Source organism: Schistocerca serialis, chromosome 3 (assembly GCF_023864345.2).
Source record: "Schistocerca serialis cubense isolate TAMUIC-IGC-003099 chromosome 3, iqSchSeri2.2, whole genome shotgun sequence".
Classification (NCBI taxonomy): Eukaryota; Metazoa; Arthropoda; class Insecta; order Orthoptera; family Acrididae; genus Schistocerca; species Schistocerca serialis.
This window is the reverse complement of record NC_064640.1, coordinates 504,775,831-504,803,514: the sequence shown is the minus strand read 5'-3', so window position 1 is coordinate 504,803,514 and position 27,684 is coordinate 504,775,831. Positions and strand designations below refer to the sequence as shown.

The 27,684-nt window shown below is 39.8% G+C and overlaps 1 protein-coding gene across 1 annotated transcript in view; it reads left to right on the top strand.

Moving 5' to 3' along the window:
• Positions 1-27,423, top strand: part of LOC126470389 (uncharacterized) — an 81,203-nt gene extending 53,780 nt beyond the window's left edge. Inside the window, exons 2-3 of the mRNA XM_050098229.1 lie at positions 22,048-22,166; positions 25,919-27,423. Of these exons, the coding sequence (XP_049954186.1) occupies positions 22,048-22,166; positions 25,919-26,307 (508 nt within the window). The 3' untranslated portion in view covers positions 26,308-27,423. The remainder of the gene's footprint in view (positions 1-22,047; positions 22,167-25,918) is intronic.
• The last annotated feature ends 261 nt before the right edge of the window (positions 27,424-27,684 follow it).

The window sequence follows — 27,684 nt, the reverse complement described above, 5'->3', positions numbered from 1 at the left end:
ATTGTACATTGTTGAGCATGGAGCTCCGCAGCAGAACACCGCTGTGTTCACGTGTTGACCGATCAACATCATAATAAATTACGATTTCATTGGGCACGGGACCATCGGGATTCGACCATCGATCAGTGGAAATGTGCCGGCTCTTCGGGTGAGTCACATTTTTGCTAAACAAGGTACATGATCTTCCCACAAACGCAGTCATCAAGGGGGACAGCGGCTCTAAACGTACAGCGCGTCACGGACGCAGGCTAATAGGTGCAGTACTATGCTGTGGGATACATTCTCCTACTTAGCCTGCCTGCGTGGGACCTGCGGAAGCAATCGAAGACACCCTGACAACTGCGAACCACATGGGTCCCTCCATGTTCGAAATGTTCATGGGCATATATATATATATATATATATATATATATATATGGGGGGGAGGGGGCGGGGGGGGGGGGGGATTCGAACCTCCGACGGGAGAGGTCACGCAATCCGTGAAACGGTGCCTCAAACCGTTCGGCCACCTTCATGCTCTATGTCTTCACCGACGGCAGTGTCATCTTTCAGCAGTATAACTGTCCGTGTCTCGGAGCCAGATTCGTGCTACAGTGGTTTGTGTAGCATTACAATAAACTCACGTTGCTGTCTTGGCAACCAAATTAGATGGAATCAATCTGAATCGCTACCGGGAGCCACATCTCGTACTCTCAATCAGTGGCTCGTTATTTACGCAAAATAATGAGCTATACATAGATACCTAATGCCACGTACCTCCACAAACCCACCAACAAACTGTCGCGTCCCTGATACGCAGAATCAGTTATGTATTTGGTCCCGAAGACTGACAAATAAGCTATTAAGCAGGTGGGCATAATGTTTTGGCTCATCAGATCAGTCTACATAAAGACGTAACGAACTTTATTACTGACGGACGTGGTGCAGTGGTAAAGATGCTGTACTCACCTTAAAGAGAAGCGGAATTGAAATCCGCCTCCAGCCCATCTGTCCTCCTGTCCTGTCCTGTCCTTCCCTTATATCATTCAGTTTCGGCATGGTTCCTTTGGAAAACACCGCGTGGTTCATGGGCGTCAACCACGAAACTCAAACCTCGCTTACTGAACTTTCTTCATTTCATTTGCAGACTTATCCCAGGCAGCAAAAATATGTTCCCCAAAGAATCATTATAGGATTCCTCGCGTTCGCTCGTCAGTGGTGTGTGTGTGTGTGTGTGTGTGTGTGTGTGTGTGCGTGCGTGCACCTGTCTTCAAACAAGAATAAAAAAACTACAGTACAGTGTCCCCTATTACGAAACACACAGTAGGTGGATATCTTCTTCTCTCTTCCTCCATATTATAGCAAAGTGGACATGACGTGGGACCTTCATTAGATGCTGCTTTGATTTGCCGAACTTGCTGGGCGTAGCATTTTCTAGCAATCCAACTCGCAGTGGATTCAGTAAGACGAGATGAAACGCGGTTTTATAAATATGGTTCCTAACTGATTCCGGCATTTGCATCTCTGGTAACTTTGCGGAGTATCAAAAACATACAAAATCACACTTCTGCTAAAGAAATGTAGTGCAGAAGACATAGAAATAAACGACAGACATAGTGCTTACAAAATGAGTACGTCATGAACCACAGAATGATGATTACTAAACTTCTTACATCCAAGACCTTCGACGTTGTTCACGATCTAAAAAGATCTAATCATTTGGAAAAAGACGAATAGCAAATGAGTCTTACCGTATCTGGAAAGCATGGTATAGAGGTGAGTGAGTTTGCACCTCACAAAAGCGAAACTTTTAATAATATATACACCTTATCCAAAATAAAGGGATTGAACAAAAATGTGGAAAGACACTGAGAAATGCATGCTTGAACAAAAGGTAGGTGCTGGCCAAGTTTGCAGGTTGCGCTGCTGTGTTTGACCACGAAAGGCGCCTCTGCAATGTCTTCAATACGTTGCAAGTGTCAGTGGTGGTCAGAACAGTGTTCTGTATGGTTGTGTGAGTGCATTATGTGGGAGCTAAGTGAATCTGAACGTGGGAAAATTTTGTGCTCGTATGGTTAGTGCTTCCGTAACCGAGGGAGCCGAAGTTTGTTGTTTCAACACGAACCGTATCGAAGATTTATACCGCACATAAGCAAAGCGGAAAAAACATCATCCTCTTAGTAACAACGCAGACGAAAATGTTTTAAATGATTGTGATGGAGCGTCACTGAAGAGGATTGTGACGAAGAAAATAGGACGACAGCTGCAGATGTCACTGCAGAACAGGATGTCGCCGGCCTTTGTGGCCGTGCGGTTCTAGACGCATCAGTCTGGAACCGCGTGACCGCTACGGTCGCAGGTTCGAATCCTGCCTCGGGCATGGATGTTTGTGATGTCCTTAGGTTAGTTAGGTTTAAGTAGTTCTAAGTTCTAGGGGACTGATGACCACAGATGTTAAGTCCCATAGTGCTCAGAGCCATTTGAACCATTTTGAACAGTATGTCGCACTCGCGAACTCTCAACAAAACAACACTAATGGAACTCCATAAGAAAGGAATTACGGGGCAGGCTGGAATTCCAAAACCACACATCATAAAAGGAAAACGTGGTGGTCAACCCCTTTCTTTAGTGGATTTTTAAGCCTTCCTTCTGCTATTAGTTTCTCCAATTTTTTGAGTTTCGTTCCCATTGCTGCTGGTTTCCATTTTCGGTTTTTTACTGTTTCCTAAGTCACAGACCGGGCGCTAATGACCATAGCAGTTTTGCGCCCTAAAACCAAAACAAAAAAAAGGAAAACGTGGTGCAGAATTCATAAAACCTGCACTATTTAGCTTTGAAAGAAAGTCGTTAGATCGGATGAGTCTTGTTTCACACTGTTTCCGATTTCTGACAGTGTTTATGTCCCAAGACTGGAACATGGCTGGGGTTCGGGGCGATGTGGGGAGCCATATCGTGGTATTCCTTGGGCCCTCTCTGCAAGGTCGCTTTACTGCCTAGGATTATGTGACCAGTTTGGCTGATGAGGTCCGTCCAATGGTAAAATGTTTGCTCCCCCAATGGTGATGTGAAGTTGCAAGGCGACAGGGTCCCTGTTCACACAGTCCGCATCGTGTAAGATTGGTTTCGCGAACGCGAGGATTAAGTCTCGCATCGCCAATGGCCACGAGCCACCAGGTTTCGATATTATTCAGCTTTGTGATTTTCTTTGGAGAGAAAAGTGCGTGATAGCTTCCCACCTCCATCATTATTACCTGAACTTGCCACTATTTTGCAGGCAAGGTGGTACAAGATTCCCTTGAAAACCATACAGAACCTGTGTACTTGTCCGTTCCGAGACGACTAGAAGCTGTTTTGAACGACAGCTGGTTTCTTTTACCGTTTTAGGCACGGTAATTGTTTTTTTTGTGTTTACATGTTTTTGTCCACCCATTATAAATTTATGAAACAGTTAAAGTAATATCTTAGAATTAATATTGTCCTTGATATACACAAATGACTTCAGAGACAATGTTAGTCAGGAGAAGAAACCCTTCTTCTGAATCATAGCAACATTGCAATTACAGATAAAACACCAAACACGCCAGGTAAATAAAGCACATGAAACACTTAGGAATGATTACAATTAGACAATAAACAAATGCTGAAAATAAAGGAAGCAACTGGCATGAATTCTAGTGTGAAGGGAGTGAAAATAATTCAGATTAAATGTAGATGCTAATTCTGTAATTGTTTTAACAACACTTAATTTTTGGAAATGAATATAGACTGTCAGTCAAATTGAAATGAGCACCCAAAGCTGTTACTGAAGACAATGTCATCATGTAACACAGTCAGGCCTGTCATCAGCATATAATAGAAAATGCCTTTAAGTTACATGTTATTTGTATATACATTCAGTTCTTACCTATGGTATCACTTTTTGTAAATCAAGAACATAAAATATGGTCACAATATTTAAGTTGCAGTGAAAGTCCATAAGAATACCAACTAAAACCAGTAAGTGGGCTAATAGTAAAAAAAAAAAAAAAAAAAAAAAAAAAAAAAAAGGTTCAAATGGCTCTGAGCACTATGGGACTTAACATCTATGGTCATCAGTCCCCTAGAACTTAGAACTACTTAAACCTAACTAACCTAAGGACAACACACAACACCCAGCCATCACGAGGCAGAGAAAATCCCTGACCCCGCCGGGAATCGAACCCGGGCGCGGGAAGCGAGAACGCTACCGCACGACCACGAGATGCGGGCGCTAATAGTAAAAATCTGAATATTTGGAGGAGTGTGACTACAGTATCTGAGTATAGCTACCAATCCATTAAATACATTAAGAAAACTATAAGCGGTTATTACACTGATAACTTTATTAATCATGAAGCAAGAGCAAGATCTAACTTACATGTACAGAAAAAAGTTAAACAAAAACTCAAAACAGTACTTTCTACTAGAGAATCAAACTTAATAACAAATAGCCTCAGGAAATGGAACAGGTAACAAAATATGTTCAAAACGGCAGAGGCTACATCTTAAGTAATACTTCATTGTGTAAGCTGTATGCTTTAACACAAAACTGGAATTGGATAAAATCATTCAGTTCGATAAAAACTGAACATGTCATTCTGTAAATTGTTTAGAGTATAAGGCATGTAATTGTAAAATAGTAATTCCAAGATAGGTGATGGAAAAATCTTCACACCTTTTATCTGTCTGAGCCAAACATTTTCATTATGGGAAGATATAGGCTCAGTTTCTCAAACAGACGAATGGGGACGCGTGAGATTTAAAGAGCAGGCAGGGGTATCGCCATAATCCGTGATCCCGATCTCTCTCTCTCTCTCTCTCTCTCTCTCTCTCTCTCTCGAGAGAGAGAGAGAGAGAGAGAGAGAGAGAGAGAGAGAGAGAGAGAGAGAGAGAGAGAGTGGGGGGGGTGGAGAGGGGGAGGGGTGTGCGCGCGAGTGGTGATAAATGTTCTGTGGGTCAATTAACAAACAAAGAGCGGTTCTTTCTTTCTTTTTTTACACAGTCTACAACATTACAGCAGGTAAAACTTGTGCACTCTGGTAAAGATGCATTTGAATGAATTTGTTAAAAAATGACTGAGACCCTAGTTAAAAAATGGCTCAAATGGCTCTGAGCACTATGGGACTTAACATCTATGGTCATCAGTGCCCTAAAACTACTTAAACCTAACTAACCTAAGGACATCACACAACACCCAGCCATCACCACGAGGCAGAGAAAATCCCTGACCCCGCCGAGACCCTAGTTATTTTTGTTTTTCTTTATGAACTTCTATACCTTGTTTTCTAAGCAATTGTTTACTTTTATGTACATGATCATTTGTGATTTCCTATATCACGTGCTAAATTGAGAACAAGTTTAGTTCGACAATAAATGTCAATTATTTAATGAAGCCCCGTAAACATCTATCCATTACAATTTATATTCGCCTACATATTGAAGGACCTTGAGAAAGTGGCTGAACGGTGGAGTGGGACACAAGATTTTGTTGTTATGGGAACGGGTGTTTCTACGATGTTATTCAGATTGAGCGTTAAGGTCGAGGAGAGATACGAGGGATAGTGTACGTTGATATCAGAATACATACGGCAGAGGGCATAGAAATCCTTTCTGTTCTGTCTGCAGGCTGCCAGGCTAGCTGTACATTTAGTGATGAAATATGATCGAAGATTCCAGCTTCTCAGATATAACGAAACTGGCATTCGTAACCAATTCCAGGCGCCGTGTGTTTTCTTGAGAAAGGCCTTGCAGGATAGCATAGCTGTAATCAATTATTGGAAGTACGTGTTTTTACAGGTTTCTCGAGTCAAGAGGGAAGAGCTCCTTACATTTTTGTATGGCATTGAGAAATACTGATGCCTTCTTGCACATTGCAGGTACGTGCTCAATACGATTTAGATTTTCATCTATTACTTCTAGACTCATTGCTGAATGGGAGATGTTGATATTTGGCCCATTTAGGGTTACAGGTGGTTGGGTTTCCCGATATTTCGGGCTAACGAGCCTAGAACGACCAATCAATACCGCTTCAGCTTTAAATCTATATCCTGAGCCCATTTTGATAGTGCACACGGGTCAGTATTGAGATTCTCAATAGCTGTTTCAGGTTTATTGGTGTTAAACTTAGATACAACTGGAGGTCGTCAGCGTACATGTGATACCTACAGTAGGACAAAACTGATGACACATCATTGATACACACTGAGAAGAATATAGGAGCTTACACCGAACCCTGGGGGACACCTGATACTACCTGCCTCCACTGTAACTTATGGTTCCGCACATGAAGCGTTGCTGGTGAAACGTTAGGTATGAGCGTAAACATCGCGCTGCACTTGGCGGAAAATTTAGGCTGCGAAGTTTGACAAGCAAAAGGTCGAAGTCGACAGTGTCAAAGACTTCGCTGAAGTGAAAGAAACGCATGATAGTCGAATTTTGCGCATTCACGGCAAGTTTCGTATCATCTGTTGCCTTTAACGGAAACCTGATTGGTATTCGTTATTAGATTGTTCATAGTTAGGTAATTAGTTAGCTAGTCGTGGACTGTATATTCTAAGGTCTCGGATAGTGTAGGAAGAATGCAAATAGGTCGGTAATCTGAGGGTACTGTGGCAAACTCCTTTTTAAGTAGTGGCTTAACTAGTCCCTTTTCTCAGGTATCACGGAAAACACTTGTGGTTAAGGTGTGGTTGAAGACATATTACAGTGGGTGCTGGTGCGTCAATAATAAGCTTCATCATTTGAACTGTGATGCCATCGAGCGCAGTAGATGGTGATCTGATAAGCATGATGGCTTTTTTGACGATATTGAAAGTAACGTGCTTCAGATACAGTTTTTCATCACTACTGTGGGTTGATTTTTTTTTATGTTAGATATTTTAACAATGCACACACGGAGAAATAATTAAAATGTTTACGGGTTTCTCGGGCGTCTACATAAAACTCAGTAGCTAGTATTGCCATCTTAAACAACATAAATTGGTTCATTCGTTAACACGAGCCTACTTTTTATCGCAAGAGAAAATTTTAACAAAGAAATCAGCTTGTTCCATTTAATGAAATCAACACATGCCTCAGTGACGATGTACTACATGTCACGATGGTAAGATTTCGAGCTGCCATAATTAGGCAAATACATGGAGCAGTGTTTACTCGATGGTTAACATAATAAGGGTGGAATAGTTGCAGGAGACACAGTGTGTAACCATCACATTACATCACATCACACCACACAACAAGATACGGGCTAAAAGGCAGCATTAAGTGATCGTGCCGTAATGAGTGGCGCCGTATAAACTTAACGGTGGTGCGTCTCTTGTTCCCCAGACTTACCAGAAACTGTCAACGAGACTGGATTCAGGGAAGTAGTTTGCTGGCAGTTTGTTTTGTGGTTGGACGTCACGAAGAGGTGGAGATATATCAGGGATGGACGTAGAAACCCACCAGAATCTCCCTTCTGACGCAAAAGCGTAAACGAACGGGCGTTAGACCTTGTCCCCGGAGAGCCTGACGTCCGAGTGGCGCAGACTGTGTGCGAGCGTGTGTGTGTCTGTCTACGCGGCGACGTACCCATCTGTACTGACTCCAGTAGCTTCGCAGGCGGCGTCCGAGCGCCTGTAGGTATCGTTCGTTCTTTTCGCGTCCGTTGCGACTGCATGTAAGTAGTGTTATTTCTTCATGTTGCAGAATGGTTCATAACTTTCGAGATTATTGCCCGTGTTCTGATGATCGCCTTTACAATCGTGCGAAATCATCAGCTATGTGATTAGCTTAAGAAAACAATATATGGGGTAATATTTAATTTTAGTTGTATTACTACCAGAATCATTTTGTTACTTCATACCTCCACATCTTCAGTTGAGTCAGCTCCGCTGGTGTCCCCCATACTGGCAGCGACAGATATGTGGTCAGTAATTTTAGACTATTTCCTTTCCTGTGGAATTTTCTGTTTGTGTACTCAGCAAATATTACGAAGGATATCGGGTTGTCGAAGAACTTAGTTAAATTTTCTGCAGGTGTAGGCTTTCCACAGTCCAGTTTGGAATAACGCCGGCTTTCGGTATTACCACAGGAACGATGTGTGTGGATTTTTGTTTCCGCATTGCTTTTATCTCAACTTCCAGATCCTTGCAGTTAGGTGCCTTTTCATACAGTTGATTTGCAAATTATGCGTATTAGGTACAGAAATGTCTATGAGGAAGACGAGTCTGTTTCATTGATCACTGTTACGTCAGGTTTGTTTGCATTTGGTAGTTTACCAGTTATTAAGTTGTTACGTTGCAGCGACAATACTCTTTCTTATAGAGTGAAGTATGGAGGGAATGTTCAGTTTACATCTTCATACACTGTACATACTCCGCAAGCCACCATATATTGCACTGCACCTGGCGTTATTCAAACAGCTGTCCGCGTTTCTGGCGAATCGTTTTACTTTCACCTATGGTTGAGATATGGTCTCCTAATCCCCATACTTTCTGCACCTGTTATCTATTTCTTGCTCTTTCAATAAATACAACTAGTATTTTCTCATAACAATCATCTGACTTGATTGTATCCATCAGTTTCTGCGTGCAAATCTGCGAGTATCAACCACACGTTCGATGCTTGCATATCGACATGATCCTATCTGAAGTCAATTACGTGTTTCATGTGCAATTCACTTCGAATCCAACCTGTGGTCTTTCTTTAAATCATTTCTGCCTTAGACTTTAAAACCTTATCTTTGCAACAACAGGTAGTTATAGACTGCACCCGAAATCCTAACAAATCTTCCAGATTTTTTGGTGTGTAATTAATATCTGCAGCTGGAGTGATGTTGCTCTTCCGAAAATACGGCTTCAGATTAAAAAATTGCTTTTCGTGCTCCTCAGTGAGTTTGTTCAGTGACCCCTTCTTCACGTCAGTCTTTCAACCGTTCGGTAAGGTTGGTTGATACCTTATTTCGTAAAAATTCTACGTGCTTGCATCCGCATTTCTTTTGTGTCTGTCTTTGCACAGTTAATGAAGCAAAAAGAGTAATTTAGCATTGGAATTATGATTTTTTTTCTTCATTTAGTTTGTAGTGAGAAAATTATGGGGGTACGATATACGTACTCGTTCCATAATGTTTCTTAAATAGCCATGGTGTAGTTGCTCAGATTCCGGCGAATTTTGACAATATCGGTAAGCGCAACACATTTTCGGTCTGTTTCAGATATTTGGGGAAGTCGGAGATGCAAAATTTAGCGTGGCTATGTAGAGATTTCGACCCTGAGCTTTTCGAACAAATCCTGTATTCCACAATTCGTATCGTCCCTTAGAGTGTTCTTTTTATTTTATTCACATTTGCAGGATTTTGGTAATATTCCGCAAAAGCCACGCAGATATCTTTCAAAATTTGAAGCTTCTTGTCATCATTTCATCAAGCAGAACTTAACAAGACCAACGACAAACGCTGCCGAATCTGTTGGCACATAATGAAAATCTGCAAGGTATTTTCAATGCTCGGATAGTCACATTGATTTCATTCCTCGTTGCTACTACACGTTACTGTACATCTGATTTGCTACGAAGACAATTCCTATTCTTCATTTTCCTCCTCGCTTTACTCTTGACGTGCGGAAAATTAATTGTGCAGTGTCATTTCTCCTCCCGTTTACGTTTAGTGATGTGAAGCTTCCTTCTCTGTGTTAGAAGGGACACAATCTGCGTGATGTAGTAGCCTGATGGTCATTGTGTTTCAAAACTCGACAAGCTTAAATGTCATTGTCGAGCTGATTAACACACTATAGGTTGCTACTTTGCATCATTCTTCTGCCTATAGTGTTCTGTTTGGATGCAGTTCTGATCTCGTGTCTGGGAGCATGCAGGTTCTGTTGCCGAAGGAGGCCACCCTGACTCGCATTTTCCGCGCTTTGCTCGAATCATCCTTATCAGCTGTGTGCTCCTTAAGATTAGCTGTGATCGATTCCTCTATCTCTGTAAAAACAGGTAGCTAACGTTTGCACATAAAACCCTAGCAGCAAGATGTCCCAAATAAAGTACAAATTCTTCTCATTCATATATTGCTCAAAAGATTAGTCTTCAAAGAAATCTTTAGAAGAATCGAATGTTGTATATGTTCTGTTCTTCATCGTGGAAGTGTGTAACATAATCTAATACTTACTTCAGGGAAGTCTTCGTCACATTTCTTTCTTAAAGGTGATGAGCGTCGTCAGTAAGACTGCAACACGTACTATTCTTCAACGTTTTCAGAGGCTTATTCTCATTTCATTAAACCAAAACAGTCTCATCAACCAGCGAAACGTGCGTTATCTAGTGTGTGTTTACTGTGTAACTCTTCATGCTCGTAAACGAAGTACTTCCCAAAGGAAAGCTCAACACGAAAAGTCGTTATAATGCATATGCATTCTTCCAGGTCTAGACAATTAACAAAGTTATCTATGTTTGCAAGCAAAGAGAGCTTGGATTTCAAATAAAGAGGTTTCTTCTATTTGGCAGACGTGTTTTCTTAGTTTGGACCGCGATGGCTCTGCGTGCAAGGGCGAGAGCTAACACCGACCATCTGGCCCATTCTTTTTGTTCCCTAATTGAGGCTCTGGATCCACTACCTGCCTTGTTCGGTGCACAGCATTCAGCGCCTGGAAAGTCGTCAAATGCTCTTCAGTAACATGAAGATGGCAGCTGCTGCAAGAGTTTCATGTGTTGTTGCTTCAAAAAAGCCTCACAGCTCCCTCTGCGAATGAAACGCATCATTTGCAACTGGACTGAAGCCCTTCGCATTGACGACGACGACGACGACGACGACACGTACCTTCACGCAAGCGAAAGTTTCAAAGCTGGGTTGCAAAAAGGAAATATGCGAGGTATTCCATCTGCACAATTTCACATTATTTGGACTCCCATCATTGTGGAAGTAGCTATTTTAGTTCGGTCTTTCGCCTTGATAAATAAATAAGGAAGTCCTACAGCCTAATCGTGTTCTATGGGGTGAAAGAGGTTGATTACATGCCCCGTAAACATCCTCTTTGTCAGTGACTTGTTAAAGGACTGAATCAGAGTGGTACTGGCACATTTAAGAGAAAGTTGCAGCTATTAAACAACCGCAGCTCCAAATAAAATATTTAACTACACTATGGAACCTTCCTTCATATTGTATCCTGGTTGACTACCTGATAAAGAACCTTTTGCTGGCATCAACAATCCAGATACTTTAATTTGTTGATTATATTCGATATTCTGAACATGGCTGCACTACAGCAATGGTTAGACAGCAGGAAAAAAGGACGACCAACCAGTTGCAAAAAATGGTGGTTTTCAAGTCACCTTGACCACGATTTCGACGGATCTAAACCCATCTTCTTCAGAAGGACAGACGGGCGTCGCGTGTCCATCGAACCAGAGATTCAGCAAATTTCTTTTCCCCCACAAGTTCCCTTTCTGAAGTCTTCTTCCTTTCAAATCCAAATATACCGTAGCTGGTCTTTAGATAGCTCTACATTCACCTCTATTTCGTTAAGTCGTCTACGCATTCCGCCAAAGAAATCTCTAGAGACTTCAAGATTTTTCTTAGGATTTGAAATATTTGTCGTCCTTTCCTCATTCATCCATGCCTTCTTTCTCATCCACTACAAACACCTAATTTCACTGCTGATTATATTCTGTTATATTTTTTGCATCACTATGCATCCTGCTGGCTATAAATTCAACTGCTTCAAGAGTCCCGCAGTACTATCTTGGAAGAACATGAAGATCACTCCTTTACTGTCCTTGTCCCACTGTTAACCTCCTGTTGGGAGTGCTCTCCCCACCCCACCCCTAAAAAAAGTGCTGATATTATGGGAAAAACATTACTTTGACAGTGTCAGTAGCTAAGATGTGGCTTACATACTGTTGGATCTCATTCATTACTACATCTGCGCCAGTATGTTTGGGTTACGATACTGAAAATTGTTGATTAAAACGTCATTTGGCGTACACGTAAAGACATCAGTGTGCAATAATATACTTTCGTTAAATGTCCGGGCGGGATGGCGCAGTGGTAAGACGCTGGACTTGCATTCTAAAGGATAACGCTTCGAATGCCCCCGATTTAGGTTCTCCGTGATTTCCATAAATCTCTTGAGGCAAATGTCAGGACGGTTCTTTCGACAAAAACAAGGCCGATTTCCTTCCTCTTTCTCCCCTATTCAGTGCTTGTGCCATGTCTCAAATGACCTCGACGTTGACGTAACGTTAAACTTTAAATCTGGAGGATATTTGAATTTCTAAATATATATTATTTAGGTGCCCCAACTGTTCGTACAGTTTGGCACAAGTCAGGTTAAGGGCTGATTTTAACCTTAGCCAATTCTTTACTTTCTGAAATCGACTTCGCACATGTTCGTACTCACTGTTTCAGCACTTGTCATGTAATGACTAAGAAACGGAAGAGGTTTGAACTTCCTTTGTAGTCTCGTTTCCGCTGGAAAATTTCTTAATGTCACGGCTGAGCGATAATGTTCTTCCAGCGTATGGAGGAAGACAGCCATCCTTTGTCACTTTACGCACAGCCATCACGTTGGACGAACGGCCATATCTGCTTCGAAACAAAACATTTTAGACAGTCTCCAGGAAGAGAGATTTTTTTCCAAAAATGAGTTTTCGGCCGCCATTTACACATATGTAGTTCAGGCATTCTTTTGCTAAGTACATGTAGGTGTAAGCGGTCAAAAATCTCAAACTACTCTGGCATAGGTGCAATGTGTGCGCAATGGTGAGCTCAAGTTTTCATTTGTGTGTACAGAGGAACCGGGTAACGGTTTTAGGCTTCCTTAGGCATCCACTCACCCAAGTGTACAGAAAAAATTCATACCTCGGTGCGATGAAGGTTCTTAGCCAGTGCAACAAATGAATCACATTCACAAGCCTATCAAAATAAAAATTGTATTTAAATTTACTGAAATCTCATTGCTATCGATGTAATATTTCAGCCAGCCATTGCTGGAGAGCAGTAAGAGGCTGGTTGGTTTATAGATAAATTGTGGGAATCTTTCGATGTTTCTGCTGTCGGTCAGTAACCTCAAAAGGTTCTTCTTTTTTGAGAGTATTTCTCGTATTCATATCAGAGTACTTTTCGTGTCTATAAAACATTTATCCTGACTTGAGTCGCCGGCCGAAGTGGCCGTGCAGTTAAAGGCGCTGCAGTCTGGAACCGCAAGACCGCTACGGTCGCAGGTTCGAATCCTGCCTCGGGCATGGATGTTTGTGATGTCCTTAGGTTAGTTAGGTTTAACTAGTTCTAAGTTCTAGGGGACTAATGACCTCAGCAGTTGAGTCCCATAGTGCTCAGAGCCATTTGAACCCGACTTGAGTCACTTTGTGTGCAGTCAACACATACAGCGGCACGTATGATAATCACGGATATAATCAATATTGTGTGTCCACGGATGTTGTGGCCCGGTCCAGTGTTTGGTGGCACGTGAACCCAGGCGACAACCTGCAGTATAAAAGCGGTTACCATAGGCCACAACGTATGGGCAGCCCCCAACGACTGCAGATAGCCGGTGTTGCACAGTTATGTTTTCACATATTACGCACTGTCTTCAGGGGATCGGTAACGTATCTACATCTACATTTATACTCCGCAAGTCACTCAATGGTGTGTGGCGGAGGGCACTTTACGTGCCACTGTCATTACCTCCCTTTCCTGTTCCAGTCGCATATGGTTCGCGGGAAGAACGACTGCCGGAAAGCCTCCGTGCTCTCTCTAATATCTCTAATTTTACATTCGTGATGATCTCGGGAGGTATAAGTAGGGGAAGCAATATATTCGATACCTCATCTAGAAACGCACCCCCTCGAAACCTGGACAGCAAGCTACACCGCGATGCAGAGCGCCTCTCTTGCAGAGTCTGCTACTTGAGTTTGCTAAACACTCCGTAACGCTGTCACGGTTACCAAATAACCCTGTGACGAAACGCGCCGCTCTTCTTTGGATCTTCTCTATCTCCTCTGTCAACCCGACCTGGTACGGATCCCACACTGATGAGCAATACTCAAGTATAGGTCGAACGAGTGTTTTGTAAGCCACCTCCTTTGTTGATGGACTACATTTTCTAAGGACTCTCCCAATGAATCTCAACCTGGCACCCGCCTTACCAACAATTAATTTTATATGATCATTCCACTTCAAATCATTCCGCACGCGTACTCCCAGTTATTTTACAGAAGTAACTGCTACCAGTGTTTGTTCCGCTATCATATAATCATACAATAAAGGATCCTTCTTTCTATGTATTCCCAATACATTACATTTGTCTCTGTTAAGGGTCAGTTGCCACTTCCTGCACTAAGTGCCTATCCGCTACAGATCTTCCTGCATTTCGCTGCAATTTTCTAATGCTGCAACTTCTCTGTATACTATGTATTATATGGCCCATAAATTTTTCGAAGTAGAATGTCTATTTGAATTGCGCACATAGTTAGCTTTAATTCTTCAAAGCAAGGATAATATTTTTAGCTTACATACAAACGTAAGAGCTTAAGCCTGGGGTAATACATTTCGTAGTAACATGAAATCCTTTTTCTAAACTTTGTTACAAAAAATAAGATCTAAAACATCATTATTTGAAATTAAGCAATAAAACATTTAATATTTTGATTGCATTGGTGTCCACAGCCAAAACAGTTTCTTTGAGCAACATTAATTGGCCACACTGGCCGCCGTTAATGAAATCTAAATACAGAATCTTTTTAATTTGTATTCTCTCCTGTTCAGTTTAGGGCTTTTAACCATTGTCGAATGAATGTATGGTAGGTATAACCCATCAAAGGAACGTACTTGGATTACAGTTAATTAGTCACTTCATTAGAGTTTAGAGGGTTGGCTGGACTTCAAAAATATGACATAAGACAGATTGTTTGAACATCTGTGACATAGCACACCAGTTACAGCCTATGCAATATGCATAACATCTGTCCCTGTACTCGAAAACGGCTATGTGCAGTAATGGAGAATCCAAAATAAAATGATAGTTCAATCCATCTAATGATAGCTAGTACGGCGAAACTTGCCATTCATTATCGATAAACATTCAAAGCTGCCTTAAACGAAATAAATTTCCCTTTATTTCATTTGTCCATAAATCACTCATTTAAGAATACTTTTGTCGTGAATTTGGGTTAACCCAAATATGTTTACCTACTTGCATCCCAGAATATACATAGCACAAAACCCCAAAACGTACTTCAATGAACATTACATGATACACAGAGCAACACTTTCTGCTCTAATAATGGCTTGCTGCTGCGTCACATGTCAAGCTATAGACATTTCAGGCAAGGCACCAGTGTGAACTGATGCATGTACTGAAGTTGCATGTCCACATACAGAAAGTATAATGAATTGGATAAATCACTTAGGTGCCGATTTAGTGCCAAGTAACAGAACCGACGCTTGGGAGCCACAACTGTAAAATTTCCATACGGGACATATCATAATGTAGGGTTTGCTTGAGCCGCCATGACTGCAAGTTTTGTATACAGTACGTAAGCCAATCACAGTAGCGAAAACTGACACAGATGTAAACTGTACGAGGGGCAACGCTAGAAAAGCGGCGCCCAAATGACAAGTCGCTTGCGTACAGAAATGTTTTCGGACTGGTCCTGCTATCATCATGGGTCTCAACAAAGCATAATGGCAAAGTGGAAGCATCGCATTGCTTTTGTGCCAACGCAGACTTTATTGAAAAGTGTGCCATTGAATTCCTATTATATCCACTGTTTCTCAGATTAGGGACTGTAATATATGCTTGTTGCATATAGAGCTGTAATATGTTATTTGTGAAAGCAAAACCTGAAAAAACGAAGTATTTAAATTGAAATCTGCCCTTCAGAATTATTCCTTTCACGTGGTTTTGTGCAGTTCAGTGTTGAGGATTTCCTTCCAGCGTAAAATGTTGGTAGCATTGAGAAACAGTGTGGTTGGAATAACTCGCAGGTCACACCCATCTAAAAGAAGAGTATCAAAAGTGGTAGGCAAAATCAAATTTCCAACATAATGATGTCCATATGTTGGAATGTGTTCTAAACTCAAACATAATGAGGTATCTCACTCAGAATGATTTCCTCCATGCCAACCAGCATGTGTTACATAAATGTCGTGTGAAATGTTACACCTGACACACACTTTCTCATTTCACATACCGTAACTTGGGGTGAATTGGTACAGAAAATGAAATTTTTACTGAAAATTAATATCAAAATATTGTACTATAATTTTGAAATTTTAAATATAACATCTCTAGTCCTTCCTACAGCAATGTGTTACATGAATGAAAATCTGTACCACAACCCTGCTTCAAATTTTGATCTGAATTGTGTTCGAAATCACCCCAAGACTTGGGGTGTAGTTGTATTTGAAACATGTGGGGAGGTGGATTGGAACATGTGAAACACAACAAGCATTTTACCAAGAAAAATGCATTTATTCTACCTCAACTTTGTATTAATTATTGCCAATTAATATTTTTTATATTAGCGACCAGCTTTATTAACCATTAAATCTCTGAGCTTACAAATGCTTATCTAAGACAATTATTCTACAAAAAACAAACCCTATCATTCATTACTTAATACAACACTTTACATCACATGATGTCAAGGCCTTCAAGAGTTTTAAATATCATTCTACCTCGTCGAAAATCAGTTCCTCGCACCTTCACCACAAATTGTGCTTTTGACACCACACACATGTCTGCAACATCAGGGGAAAAAAAGGATTCTTGCTTCTCACTAATTTTTTTTCCTCATGACATTAACTTGAATGTCGTCATGCAGCTCCATAGCCTCAATCCTTCCTACATATAATTTTGAATGGTTAGTCTCTGTAACAGGAAACTTAACCAAGACAAAATCGTTTTTGGCCAGAGTCATTGGAGGTGCCTCAGAAGGTCCAGGTCCATATTCCTCTTCAGTCGTTGCCTCAGAAATTATAGTTTCCTGCTCCAAAACTTTGGGATCATCAGCTTCCTTCTCCTTGCTGTTCTCTCCAATGTTGTCTGAAATTTCTGTCTGTGACATGACACTTTTCCCAGGGAGAACTTCCAGTTTTCTACCACGAGCTTTTTTGGGTTGGGAATTAACAGATCCATAACGAACATCTTTCAAGTGTTCCACAAAGGCTTCAGACCATACCTGCATTGGGTCACCTGTTTCATTTTCCAAACTACTAACAGGTAAGAGAGAGAGAACTTTTCCTGGATTGAAAGGTATGATACCAGAAGCACGAAATCCTGCAATAACATTGTCTCGAATTTTCTCACCCATGTAGTGAAATGTCGCCTTCAATGTCTTAGGGAAGTCGCTTTTTGGAAGCACACCCCTATTGCCTTTCTTCCAATCAGTCAAAGCTTTTCGCCAAGCTATCTTCATTGGGCGAAAGAATGCCACGTCTAGAGGCTGGCAGATGTGTGTTGTATTTGGCGGGAGCAACACAAACTTAATATTCTACTTCTCACATTGGGAGACTACAAACAAGGAAATGTGGCTTGAGAGATTGTCTCCTATCAGAACTTTGACCCCCTCAAGCCTTCTAAGATACGGCAAAGCTATTGTCTGAAACCAATCTTCAAATATACTGAGGTCAAACCATCCACTTTGGTTTCTGTTGTAGGCTGTACCATTCACTCCACCTTCTGTCCAGGTTGGATACAGATGAGTGGCCTTGTAAACTACATAAGGTGGCAAAAGATGTCCATCTCCTGCAGCAGCTATCATTACAGATGTGCTTGTTTTGGATGAGTCTATGATTCTATGAGGATGTTTTCATCCCCTCTTGACCAATACTCTGATAGCACCAGGATCATCGGAGAAGTTAGACTCATCGTAGTTGACTATGTGGCTAGGTGGAACACCTCTCACAGTCTCCTCCAAATTTTCGAAATAGCTTGCTATGACTTCTCTGTTCACTTGAGCTCTAGCTCTCTTTACATTTTCACTCAAACGGACAGTAAGATTGTGGTGACGTGAAAGCAGATTTTTCACCCACTCATATCCAGGCCTGTTGTCTTCAAACCTCTTTTCCACTCTTCCCCTTCGGTCCAAGTAGCTCTTTACAATATCCCTTATCTCACTTGTTGTTAATGGCTGACCCCATTCTGCACATTTAAATAATCCACTGACTAATGTCTTCTCTTCTTCTAAGCTCAAAACAGTTTGTCCACCTATTTTCAAAGGATTTTTGTTATTTAATTTCCTTGAAAGTGTACTAGGTAGTATACCATATTATTTGGATGCATTCCTGAGTGATAATTTACATGCCTTGACATCACAGACAGGTTTCTGCAGGCTTGTCTCGCTGTATTTTTGATAGCCAGCTGGCCCAATCTTCTTTATGTATACCCGTGGCATGTTCCAATTCACACTGAAAAAATGATTTTCTACATTTATGCCTGCAGCTAATGAATAACATAACGAAACCTAACTTAACTTTTCAAACATCATCATTGATAGTTGTCCTCCACATTCCAATCTCAGAGAACTGTATTATTATTACCAGAGTAGCTGTGCAACAGTTTGTTTACAGAGTTTTAGAAAAAAGGCAAAGTTTACACTTAAATACATTATTTTTTTTAAAATCTCATACCTCTTTGACACATACAATTTTTATATCACTGGAACAACTAATATCTGTGGTAACTCTAGAGGGTGGTTTCCATTAGTTACACCAAAGTATCACTCCACAGCAAAGATGATTTGTTGAAATGGATGCCGTGTTCCATTTCACCCCAGTAGTTCCAAATCACCCCAAGTGACGGTACCCAAAATCAAAGATCAACATAACAGAGTGGGTACAGCTCTTGTTGACTTACGAAAACTTTTTAATACTCTACCATACCAATATTCTTATTAAAAACACGATCATGTTGGGCATCAAACAAAATTTGTGACTGAATTGAAGATTTCTGAGGGGGGGGGGGGGGCTGCAGTATGCTGTAATTAACAGCTGTAGATTTAACTTAAGGTGTGCCCTCATGGAGGTAAGTTTGGATCTTTAAAATCCATGTTGTACATTAATGACATAGCAGCCACTGTTAATAGGAAACTCAGATTTTTTTACAGATAATTCTGTTACCTATAATGAAATACTTTTTGAAAAAACGCACCAATATTCAGTCAAATCTTCATAAAATTTCAAAAGTGGTTCAAAGAAAGGCAACTTGCTTTATGTGTATATAAAATGCAAAACTGCTCCTTACATGAAATTCAAAAACACAGTACTCTGGCTATGATAGGAAGTTATGGTAGGAATCTTTCAATTCACAGAAATATCGGGGTGTAGAAATTTGTGCAGATATGACGACGTGGTTTCAGCTGTAGTTACAGCAGGTGACAGTTCCATAGGTAGGATAATGGCAAAATGCAGTCACTCTACAAAGGAGATTCCTTAAAAACACTCCTGTCCCTTGCTAAAATACTGCTGAAGTGTGTGGATCCCATATCTAACAAGGGAGTTAACAAAGAAGAGAGTATCATAGAAAACCTGAATTGGCAGATACTTAAAGATAGATGTCAACAACCCCCACAAAAATTCTAATTCGGAAGTTAAAAGAACCAGTATTAAGGAGGAATCTAAGAATGAAACATAGCTTGGTATGTGCGTGTAGGACCACAAAGACATGACAAATACAGCAGGCATGGAGTCACTGAAGCATTCATTTATCCCACAGTCAGTATTCAAATCCTTGTTGATATTCTTGCAGTTCTTGTTCGTAATTTCTACTGTGAACAATTTTGGGTAAAATGACGTATAATGTCAAGTAGTCAGCCACGTCCTCCATAATTGTTCCGATATGACTTAGCAGCCATTTGGTGAAGTGGGTGGATGATCACTATTCCATTCTTTGCTCACTTTTATTTTATCATCATCTTTCTTTAATAAACCAAATGTCAAAAATGTGTTTATGTAGGTTTTGAACATTGGCATGCTTCCATACTTGTACTGCTACTTTGTACTCATAGTTTTTCGGTTACCTAATTGCATGGTAAATTTATTGTAACTTTGTGGTGTAATCTTTTCTAGTAGTTTTTAGTTTTTTAGACTAGGATCAAACTTACATGTTCTGTTGGGTCTTCAGTTGAATAATTTGAAGAAGTCTGACACAATTTTAGCATTGTCTTGATCGTTATGTGCTATCATCACTGTTTCATTTTTCGTCATAAGTGTAAGTGAAATACAGTTATGCTGATTGTATTTAAACATTCCAACATAGTTTGCTTTACACTGATTTAATGTATTTATTCTGCAATACAGAAAGTGCTAGCATTTACTGGGTACTTTATTACTGGAATTTAATTGAAATTGATGTCAGCATGAAGAAACAGCAAATGAAAGTGTTAGCTTAGCAACAGCCCAGAGTGCATGTAAATTCACCCCTTCCATGCACCACCTTTACCAAATGAAGGTTCTTTCCACTAATAATTGTGTTCACTGTCCAGAATAACATCAATATAGTTTGCCTAGCTTCAGTTAATTTAGCACATTCCAGTATCAAAAGTATAATTCTGCATTTCACTGTTTACACCTTTGACTGTTCACCTGCACTGCTTTAAGTTGATAAATTGAGGTGGTTGTCATAAGTTTTTCCAGTATAGTATCATACTATATTGTAAGCAAACCATTGTTTTGGCTGTGGTTATATTAGCCTCCTTCTGCCTCTACTGGCATGTTTTAGCTGTGCAGAGTCACTTACAGTTTGTTATTACTGCTCAGTGTACATGACATTATTTGTACATCACAATTTTAAAATACTGTTGTTACAATTGATCTACTAAGGTAGGAGTGGGAACTTCATTGTAATAAGTTACTATGGTGAAGGAAGTGGGGAACTGCTGTTACTTATTTCTTCTTAGATTGTCTGCCATGATTGGTGATGTGGACTCCTGTTTTCCTCCTCCAGGACACAGGCAGTGAGGTGGCAGTTACTTGCTGGTAGTGCTCCCATCTCATGTTGCTGGTGTGGCCTGAAGGATTCTGAGGGCTGGCAGCGAAACTAGTGCAACCCTGAGTCCATCCTCCATTCGTGTTAGGGTGTTTCAGTATTTAGATGGCTTCCCTCATCTTGCATTTTACCAAAACCGTTTGCTTGACAAGTACACTGGCTTTGTTAAATTGTATTTCCTTGCCACGGTTTTGTTGGTAGTTAGCGAGTGCAGATTTGCAGTGTTGCCCAAGATGAATGTAGCACTCATGTTCCCATATGTGCGTTACTATTGGCCTGCGAATTTCACCAATGTGTACTTCTTCTCACTGGCATTCTAACTTTTACACACCTACAGTTTAAAGAGTCTACATTGTCTTGGTGGAGCCTAGCACTTTCTGGATCTTGTGGCTGTTGGAGAAGACAGGCTGAACCCAGCAAAGGTGTTTACCAATCCAGTCAGAGACAAGCTTCACACCGGGTAACGTGCTTCCGTCTATAGTTTGTCAATTTCTTGTCTATTGTGCTGTTGTTTGTTCCTTGCATGGCTATGTGGATCAGTTTATGGTTGTAACCATTGGTGAAGAATGTTGTACACAGCCTTTTGAGCTCATGAGCATCACTTCAGCACTGTGTGGGGATAGCCAAAGTTTGGAGAAATGAGTTGTTCTGCTCTGTGGTGGTTGGATTTTGCGTGCGGATACCTGTCTGTGTAGACTTCTGATCTACTCTGTGTCATAATGTGTGCTCCATTATTCTATATACTTAAATTTCTAAGAAAGGCATTGTGCCATTCCTTTGAGGTGACTTCTTGATTCCTTGCGCATGCAGTTTCCTCTTTACCTTACAAACTAACAAATCCTCTTACTTATGACATCTGACTGAACGGATTAAGTACAACAAATCGAAATATGTAAATAAATGTTTTATAGTTCTGCATTTATTATATGTACTCTGTAACTTAGTTCTTCATGCAGGGACTGTTGGGAGAAAAAGTAAGGGTTCCTCTATTCCTTCATTCCCAGCATGTCCTGTGTGAACTCTCAAGTTACAGTTCATGTATTAAAAAAATGTATAACTCCTATATTAAAAACATTTTCTTCACTTTCAGGATGGTGGGATCATTTTCTATTCAGCAAGTGCTGGTAGACCAGGTGCAGGTGCTAAGCAAGCAGTCAGATCAATTGCTGAAGACAATGGCAACTTCATCACCACCTTCTAAACGACCTGGTAAAAAATGAAGACCAGTTGTTAATTTAAAATTGTGAAATTCCAAAAATTTCTAAGTTAAAGTGCAGAAATTATATTTTAGAAGACAAAAACACTGCATTTCCATACAGATTTAACAGTTGAGTAATTTATTGGTAACAACAGTTAAAGTCCCATACCTACCACTTCTTTTCCTAAAATGTATTGAACAATCCTCTGTTAAAGTGTCACGTATGCAGAATATAGGAATACTTGATCCAGTCAACAATAGGTAGTGTGGCAGCATGTTACCATCCACAAAAAAACATTCTGGTAGAAACTAGATAGGCTTGAAGTGTGACACAAGTGAAATGTAACATCCCTTCTTTGGTTTTTTGGCAACACCTGTTGATGTAATGGCACTTGAATATTCCATAAAAATGGTGTTTTCACTACTGTCTGCCTAGTAAAAGATGAAGCAACTATTTTATTTGAATTGGAATATATAGCCATTTTCTTTAGGAACATTGCAGAGTAATTTCCTCACCATTCTCTTAGCTTGACATCTGGGTGTCCAAGCAACACACCTACTACGCAACAATGTTTTTGATAGAAATCAAAGTAAATCACATCCTTTAGTAACTATGTTAACTCATCCCCACTTAGTAACTCATTACTAGCAGCTTCATTGGTAAGCCCACCCAAGTGGAATGGCTATAAAGTGATGAAGCTTCTGAATTTCTTCAAGAGATTAGAAGACAAGTTATTCCGAATGTCAGAACTCGCTCAACTCACTCTTTTAGTTTGTATGCCAGTTTTTATTATTGATGTAGAAATAAATACCACGGAATGGCATTGCTGTTCTAATAAGATTGAGAAAGTTCAAAGAAGGGTAGCTCATTTTGCATTACCGTGAAATAGGGGAGAGTGTGCCACTGACATAATACATGAATTGGAATGGCAATAATTAAAACAAAGGCATTTTTCATTGCAGAATGATCTTGTGAAATTTCAGTCACAAACTTTCTCCTCCAATTCAGAGAATATTTTTTTGGCACACACCTACATGGGGAGAAATGATCATCATAATGAACTGAGAGATATCAGAGGTGGCACAGAAAGATGTAAGTGCTTGTTTTTCCCATGTGCTGTATGAGAGTGGCACACATTTATTTGTGAATTACAGAGTAATCATGTAGCTGCAGATTCATAATGCTCATAAATTTTGTTCCTATCACTATTAAAGACCCTGTATTGCAGTCAAATCAGTTGCATGATATAGGGGTTAGGCAAAATTGTGGAAACACAAACAGAAATGCATGCTTGAACACAAATGCAGATGCCAGTGAAGCCTGCAGGTTTCTCTGTTGTATTAGACTATGAACAGCAACTATGCAATGTCCTCAGGACGTCAAAGGAGATCACAGCTGCAAAATGGCTGCAAAATCAAATTCCACCCTGCAAAACCCTCAGACTACCAAAACAGCATAAAGTGAACTCCATAATCAGGGAAATGTGGAATTTCAAAACCACTTACAAATGATGCAAAAGCTCGTAACAGGAAAAAGTGGTGACAGAGACATAAAACTTGGACTATGAAGTTATGAAGGAAAGTCATTTGGCCAGATGAGTCTTGTTTCATACAATTTCTAGCTTCTGGCAGAGGCTATATCCCAAGACTCAAACATGGAGAGTGTTTGGCTATGATTTTGGCACCCATATCATTGTATTCCAAGGTTCTAATTGTTATTTTGCAAGCTTTATCTGACAATTTTGGCTGATCAGGTCCATCCCATGGTACAATGTTTGGTCCTCAATGGTGAAGCTGTGTTCCAAGGTGACTGAGCACCTATCACACAGCAGACTAGTTTTGTGAGTGTGAAGATGGATACACATTTCCTCTGCACCCCCAGTCCCAAGATTTCAATACTGTTGAACCTTTGTGGTCTGCTTTGGAGGGAAGGCCACATGATAGCTATCCATCGATCATAGTTATGTGAACATGCCACTATTTTTGCAGGAAGATGATGACCCTGACAACCATACTGGACCTCTGTTTATCCACACTGAGATGGCTGGAAACTGTTTTGAATGGAAATGGTTTTTGTACATCGTATTAGGCATGGTAATGTGTTATACAAAATTATTGTGGCTTTGGAGGCCACTTGTTGACTTACTGCCTGTTGGCTTCTGTCTCCGGTTCTTTGGCCAATTTTTGTGTTACAATTTCCCTGATGTTTCCCTAGCACAAGTTGGTGTCATTGTCAGAACTGCTGCACAAATATCTGTGTACTGTTATTGTTACTGTGTGTTATAATGAGAGAGAGGCGTTTGTTGTCACTTTTTTTAAATTAACCCCTGCTCTGAGTTCTCTAATTTTTGTAGTAGCATTAAAAAGGTGTGCTTTGACTGCCTTTTTTAAGCCCTGAGAGGTGGTAGATATTGTGTGTTAAGATTGTACAATAATGTCTGTAGGTAATTCTTGTGATCTATGGATATTAATTCAACTGAGGAAATGATGTATAGTGAAGTCAAGTTAATCAAGTCGGTCTGTTAGCCCTAGGAAATTAACTGATAGGGACAACCACTCTGTAAAGTATAGTGTTCAAATCAGTCGTCATACACTCTTTTCATTGCTTTGAAAGTGCAGTCGTTAGTGGCAGAATGGTCATGACTGTTCGTAGAGCATTATAATGCCACCAAAAAGCTATTGAAAGCAAGAATAAATACAATGTCACTTAGTGATACAAAGAACAGCAGCATTGGTTTGTGGTGCAGTGGAAGAAAGTATATTTATAAACAAATCACAGGATAAGGTTTGGTGTTATGGTATGGTGCTCATTTCTTGTGGAGGGTTGGGCCATTACGTTTAACCTATGGCAGAATGAATAGAAATGATGCAAAAACACATTTGACAGTAGCACACTTCTTGCGAAGGGGCAACAGCTTGAAGAAAAGGTTTCCTTGTATCAGCAAATCAATGCTGCTGTCCACAAAATATGTCCCACTGCACCATGAAATTTCTAGACTGACCTCATTGATGCCTTGATTACAGCTGTCAGGCATCTCTTACATCAAATAGAGCAACTGTTGTGTGTTAGATACATTTTCCCAACAATCTGGCAACAAGTACTCTAAAAGCTTTGGGAAGAAGGGAAGCAAATTCCACATCCTTTGTGTCAAACTTAAAAGGGAAATTCTTCCCTGAAGATGAAATACTGTAATAGTAGCAAGAGGAGATAAACATTGTTAGTTTTGTGGCTGGAGTCCCTGATACCAACAGGAGGTGGTGCCTGGAAGCTTTATTGGTGATTCTGTATACACCTTCTAAAATTTCAAAATTTTTATATCCCATCATCTTATGAAAATATAGTTACTGGATTCCGAAAACTCGTACTTGAACAAACCTCAGTACGTATCATTGTGTTGCCTGAAATTTTTCATTACTTAAATTCTTTATGTATGTATGTATATTTAATATATTTATTAATAGGTTTGTTCATAAATAACTCACCTGCTACCAGTCAAGATTTTCTTTATTTTATTTTTCGTACGACATGTTTCAGGAAATGATTCCCATTTTCATGTGTGTCATGCAAAAAATAAAATAAAGAAAATCGTGACTGGTAGCAGATCAGTTATTTATAAACAAACATATTGATTTCAGTGTTGCAGGCTTTCAGAACCATTTATAATGGATCAAATCAGTGTATATTTATTACTTTTATCTGATAGAGATTTGGTTACCCCATATTTACCATTTGACTGATGGACTTCCAATTTTTTTTCTCCAGGACTTCAGAGTGGAAAACGAGATACTTTCACCCGCAGTAGTTCTTTCGTCCGTCTGAAGCAGTTTCCTGCATACTTGTGCACAAGAAGCTGTGATGCTTTCCCCAATGTGCTTTTGTTCCTTAGCACTGCACTTACATTTATTCAGGGCTATACACAACAGCTTTCTGTGCTTTACAAGAAGTATGGAATTTCAGTATCGTTATGTGGTGCCCTGATTGTCTTACTGGGTCAAGTTATTGGGTGTTGTATGGGTCTTGTTCTGGGCAACAAGCCACCTGGCTTAATTTTCTTACTGTGTTGCATTATTTTCATAGCTGTAATAGGTTACCAGATCTGTTTGCAGACAAAAGTTGTGAGAATAAGGCACAGGAAATTGAAAACACATTGATGTGCAAATAAGCAAATGCTTCAATTCTGTATGAATTATCATGTGTATAGAACAAATAAATACATCATAAATTATGTATCAGTGAGAGTAATTAGTGAAAAAATGTAAAGCTGTTCGTATATTGAGTGTATTCTCATTCTAGAAATGAGTAATACGTAAATCATAATGTTTTGAATATATTGGACTGTGTTGACATGATAGCTCCAGGAATTTCCCTGAAGAAACTAGACTGTTGCAAAAATGGTGACTTCATAATTTTAAATACTGGCACTTAAAAAGTGATTAGGTTAGAATACCACAAATGAGGTGCCCAAAGTGCCTTAATATAAAATAAGTGTTGCCGTGCATATATAAATGTGTGTGTGTGTGTGTGTGTGTGTGTGTGTGTGTGTCTCCTTTTTTTTCATAAAATATGCTGGTTTGTGTGTAGCAGGTTTGTTTATTGTGGATTGTGAAGCAAATGATGATGCACTTGGTATGAGTGCCGAAATTCCCCTATTAAGACTGAATTATCATAGTTGCTATTTTCTCGTACCTCTGCAATAGTACTTAACCATCTGACATGTACAGAATATTATCTATGTATCCAGCATTACTGGTAAAATATTTCAAAATCTTGCCATTAAAATATCATTTGTATATTGATCACTGTCAGTACTTGTCTCGCATTCTACTAAATTCTACTGTAGATGATACAACAAACTCTGTACTTGGTAATTGGTCTGAGAAATTTATTTACTGTATGCACTGAAAAAACTGTTAAATATAGATTACAAATAAAAGTATTTCAGAGGTGAAAAAAGGTTTGTAAACTTTTTCATTTGAAAGTGTCAAATAACATGTGCAATACAGGCTATTGTTGAGGAATTATGATGTCAGCAATATAATTTAGTTACCACTGTGATTTATTAAATATTTTATTTGACGACCTGTATAACTGTGCCAAAGTGAAGTCTGAAGAAATTACTAAATTATGTACCACTTTACTGCATGGTAAATGCCTTCACTTATTTAATTTCCTGAGAACTTTTACTTTGTACTTGCATGGAAAATTTGTACATAAAATTTTATGTGATGGTTTTTCATTAAATGACGAAATTGTTGGAACACTTGGAATAGTGTCAAATAAGTTTAATGAGTGGCATTCCCTTCTTCCTACTCTCTCCGTTTCCACACAATCCGTTTCCATGATAACTTTTAGTGTATCAGTCCACCTGTCTGGTGTGTACTCCTCCATAGTACGTGTTCTATAGATAAAATTCTTAAATTATTCTTCTGATTATCTGTCAGTACAGATATCTCACTATCCAGTCCTTATTCTTCAACTATTACCGTATTAGCCTTTAGCAATATAAAAGAAACAAATATATATGTGTT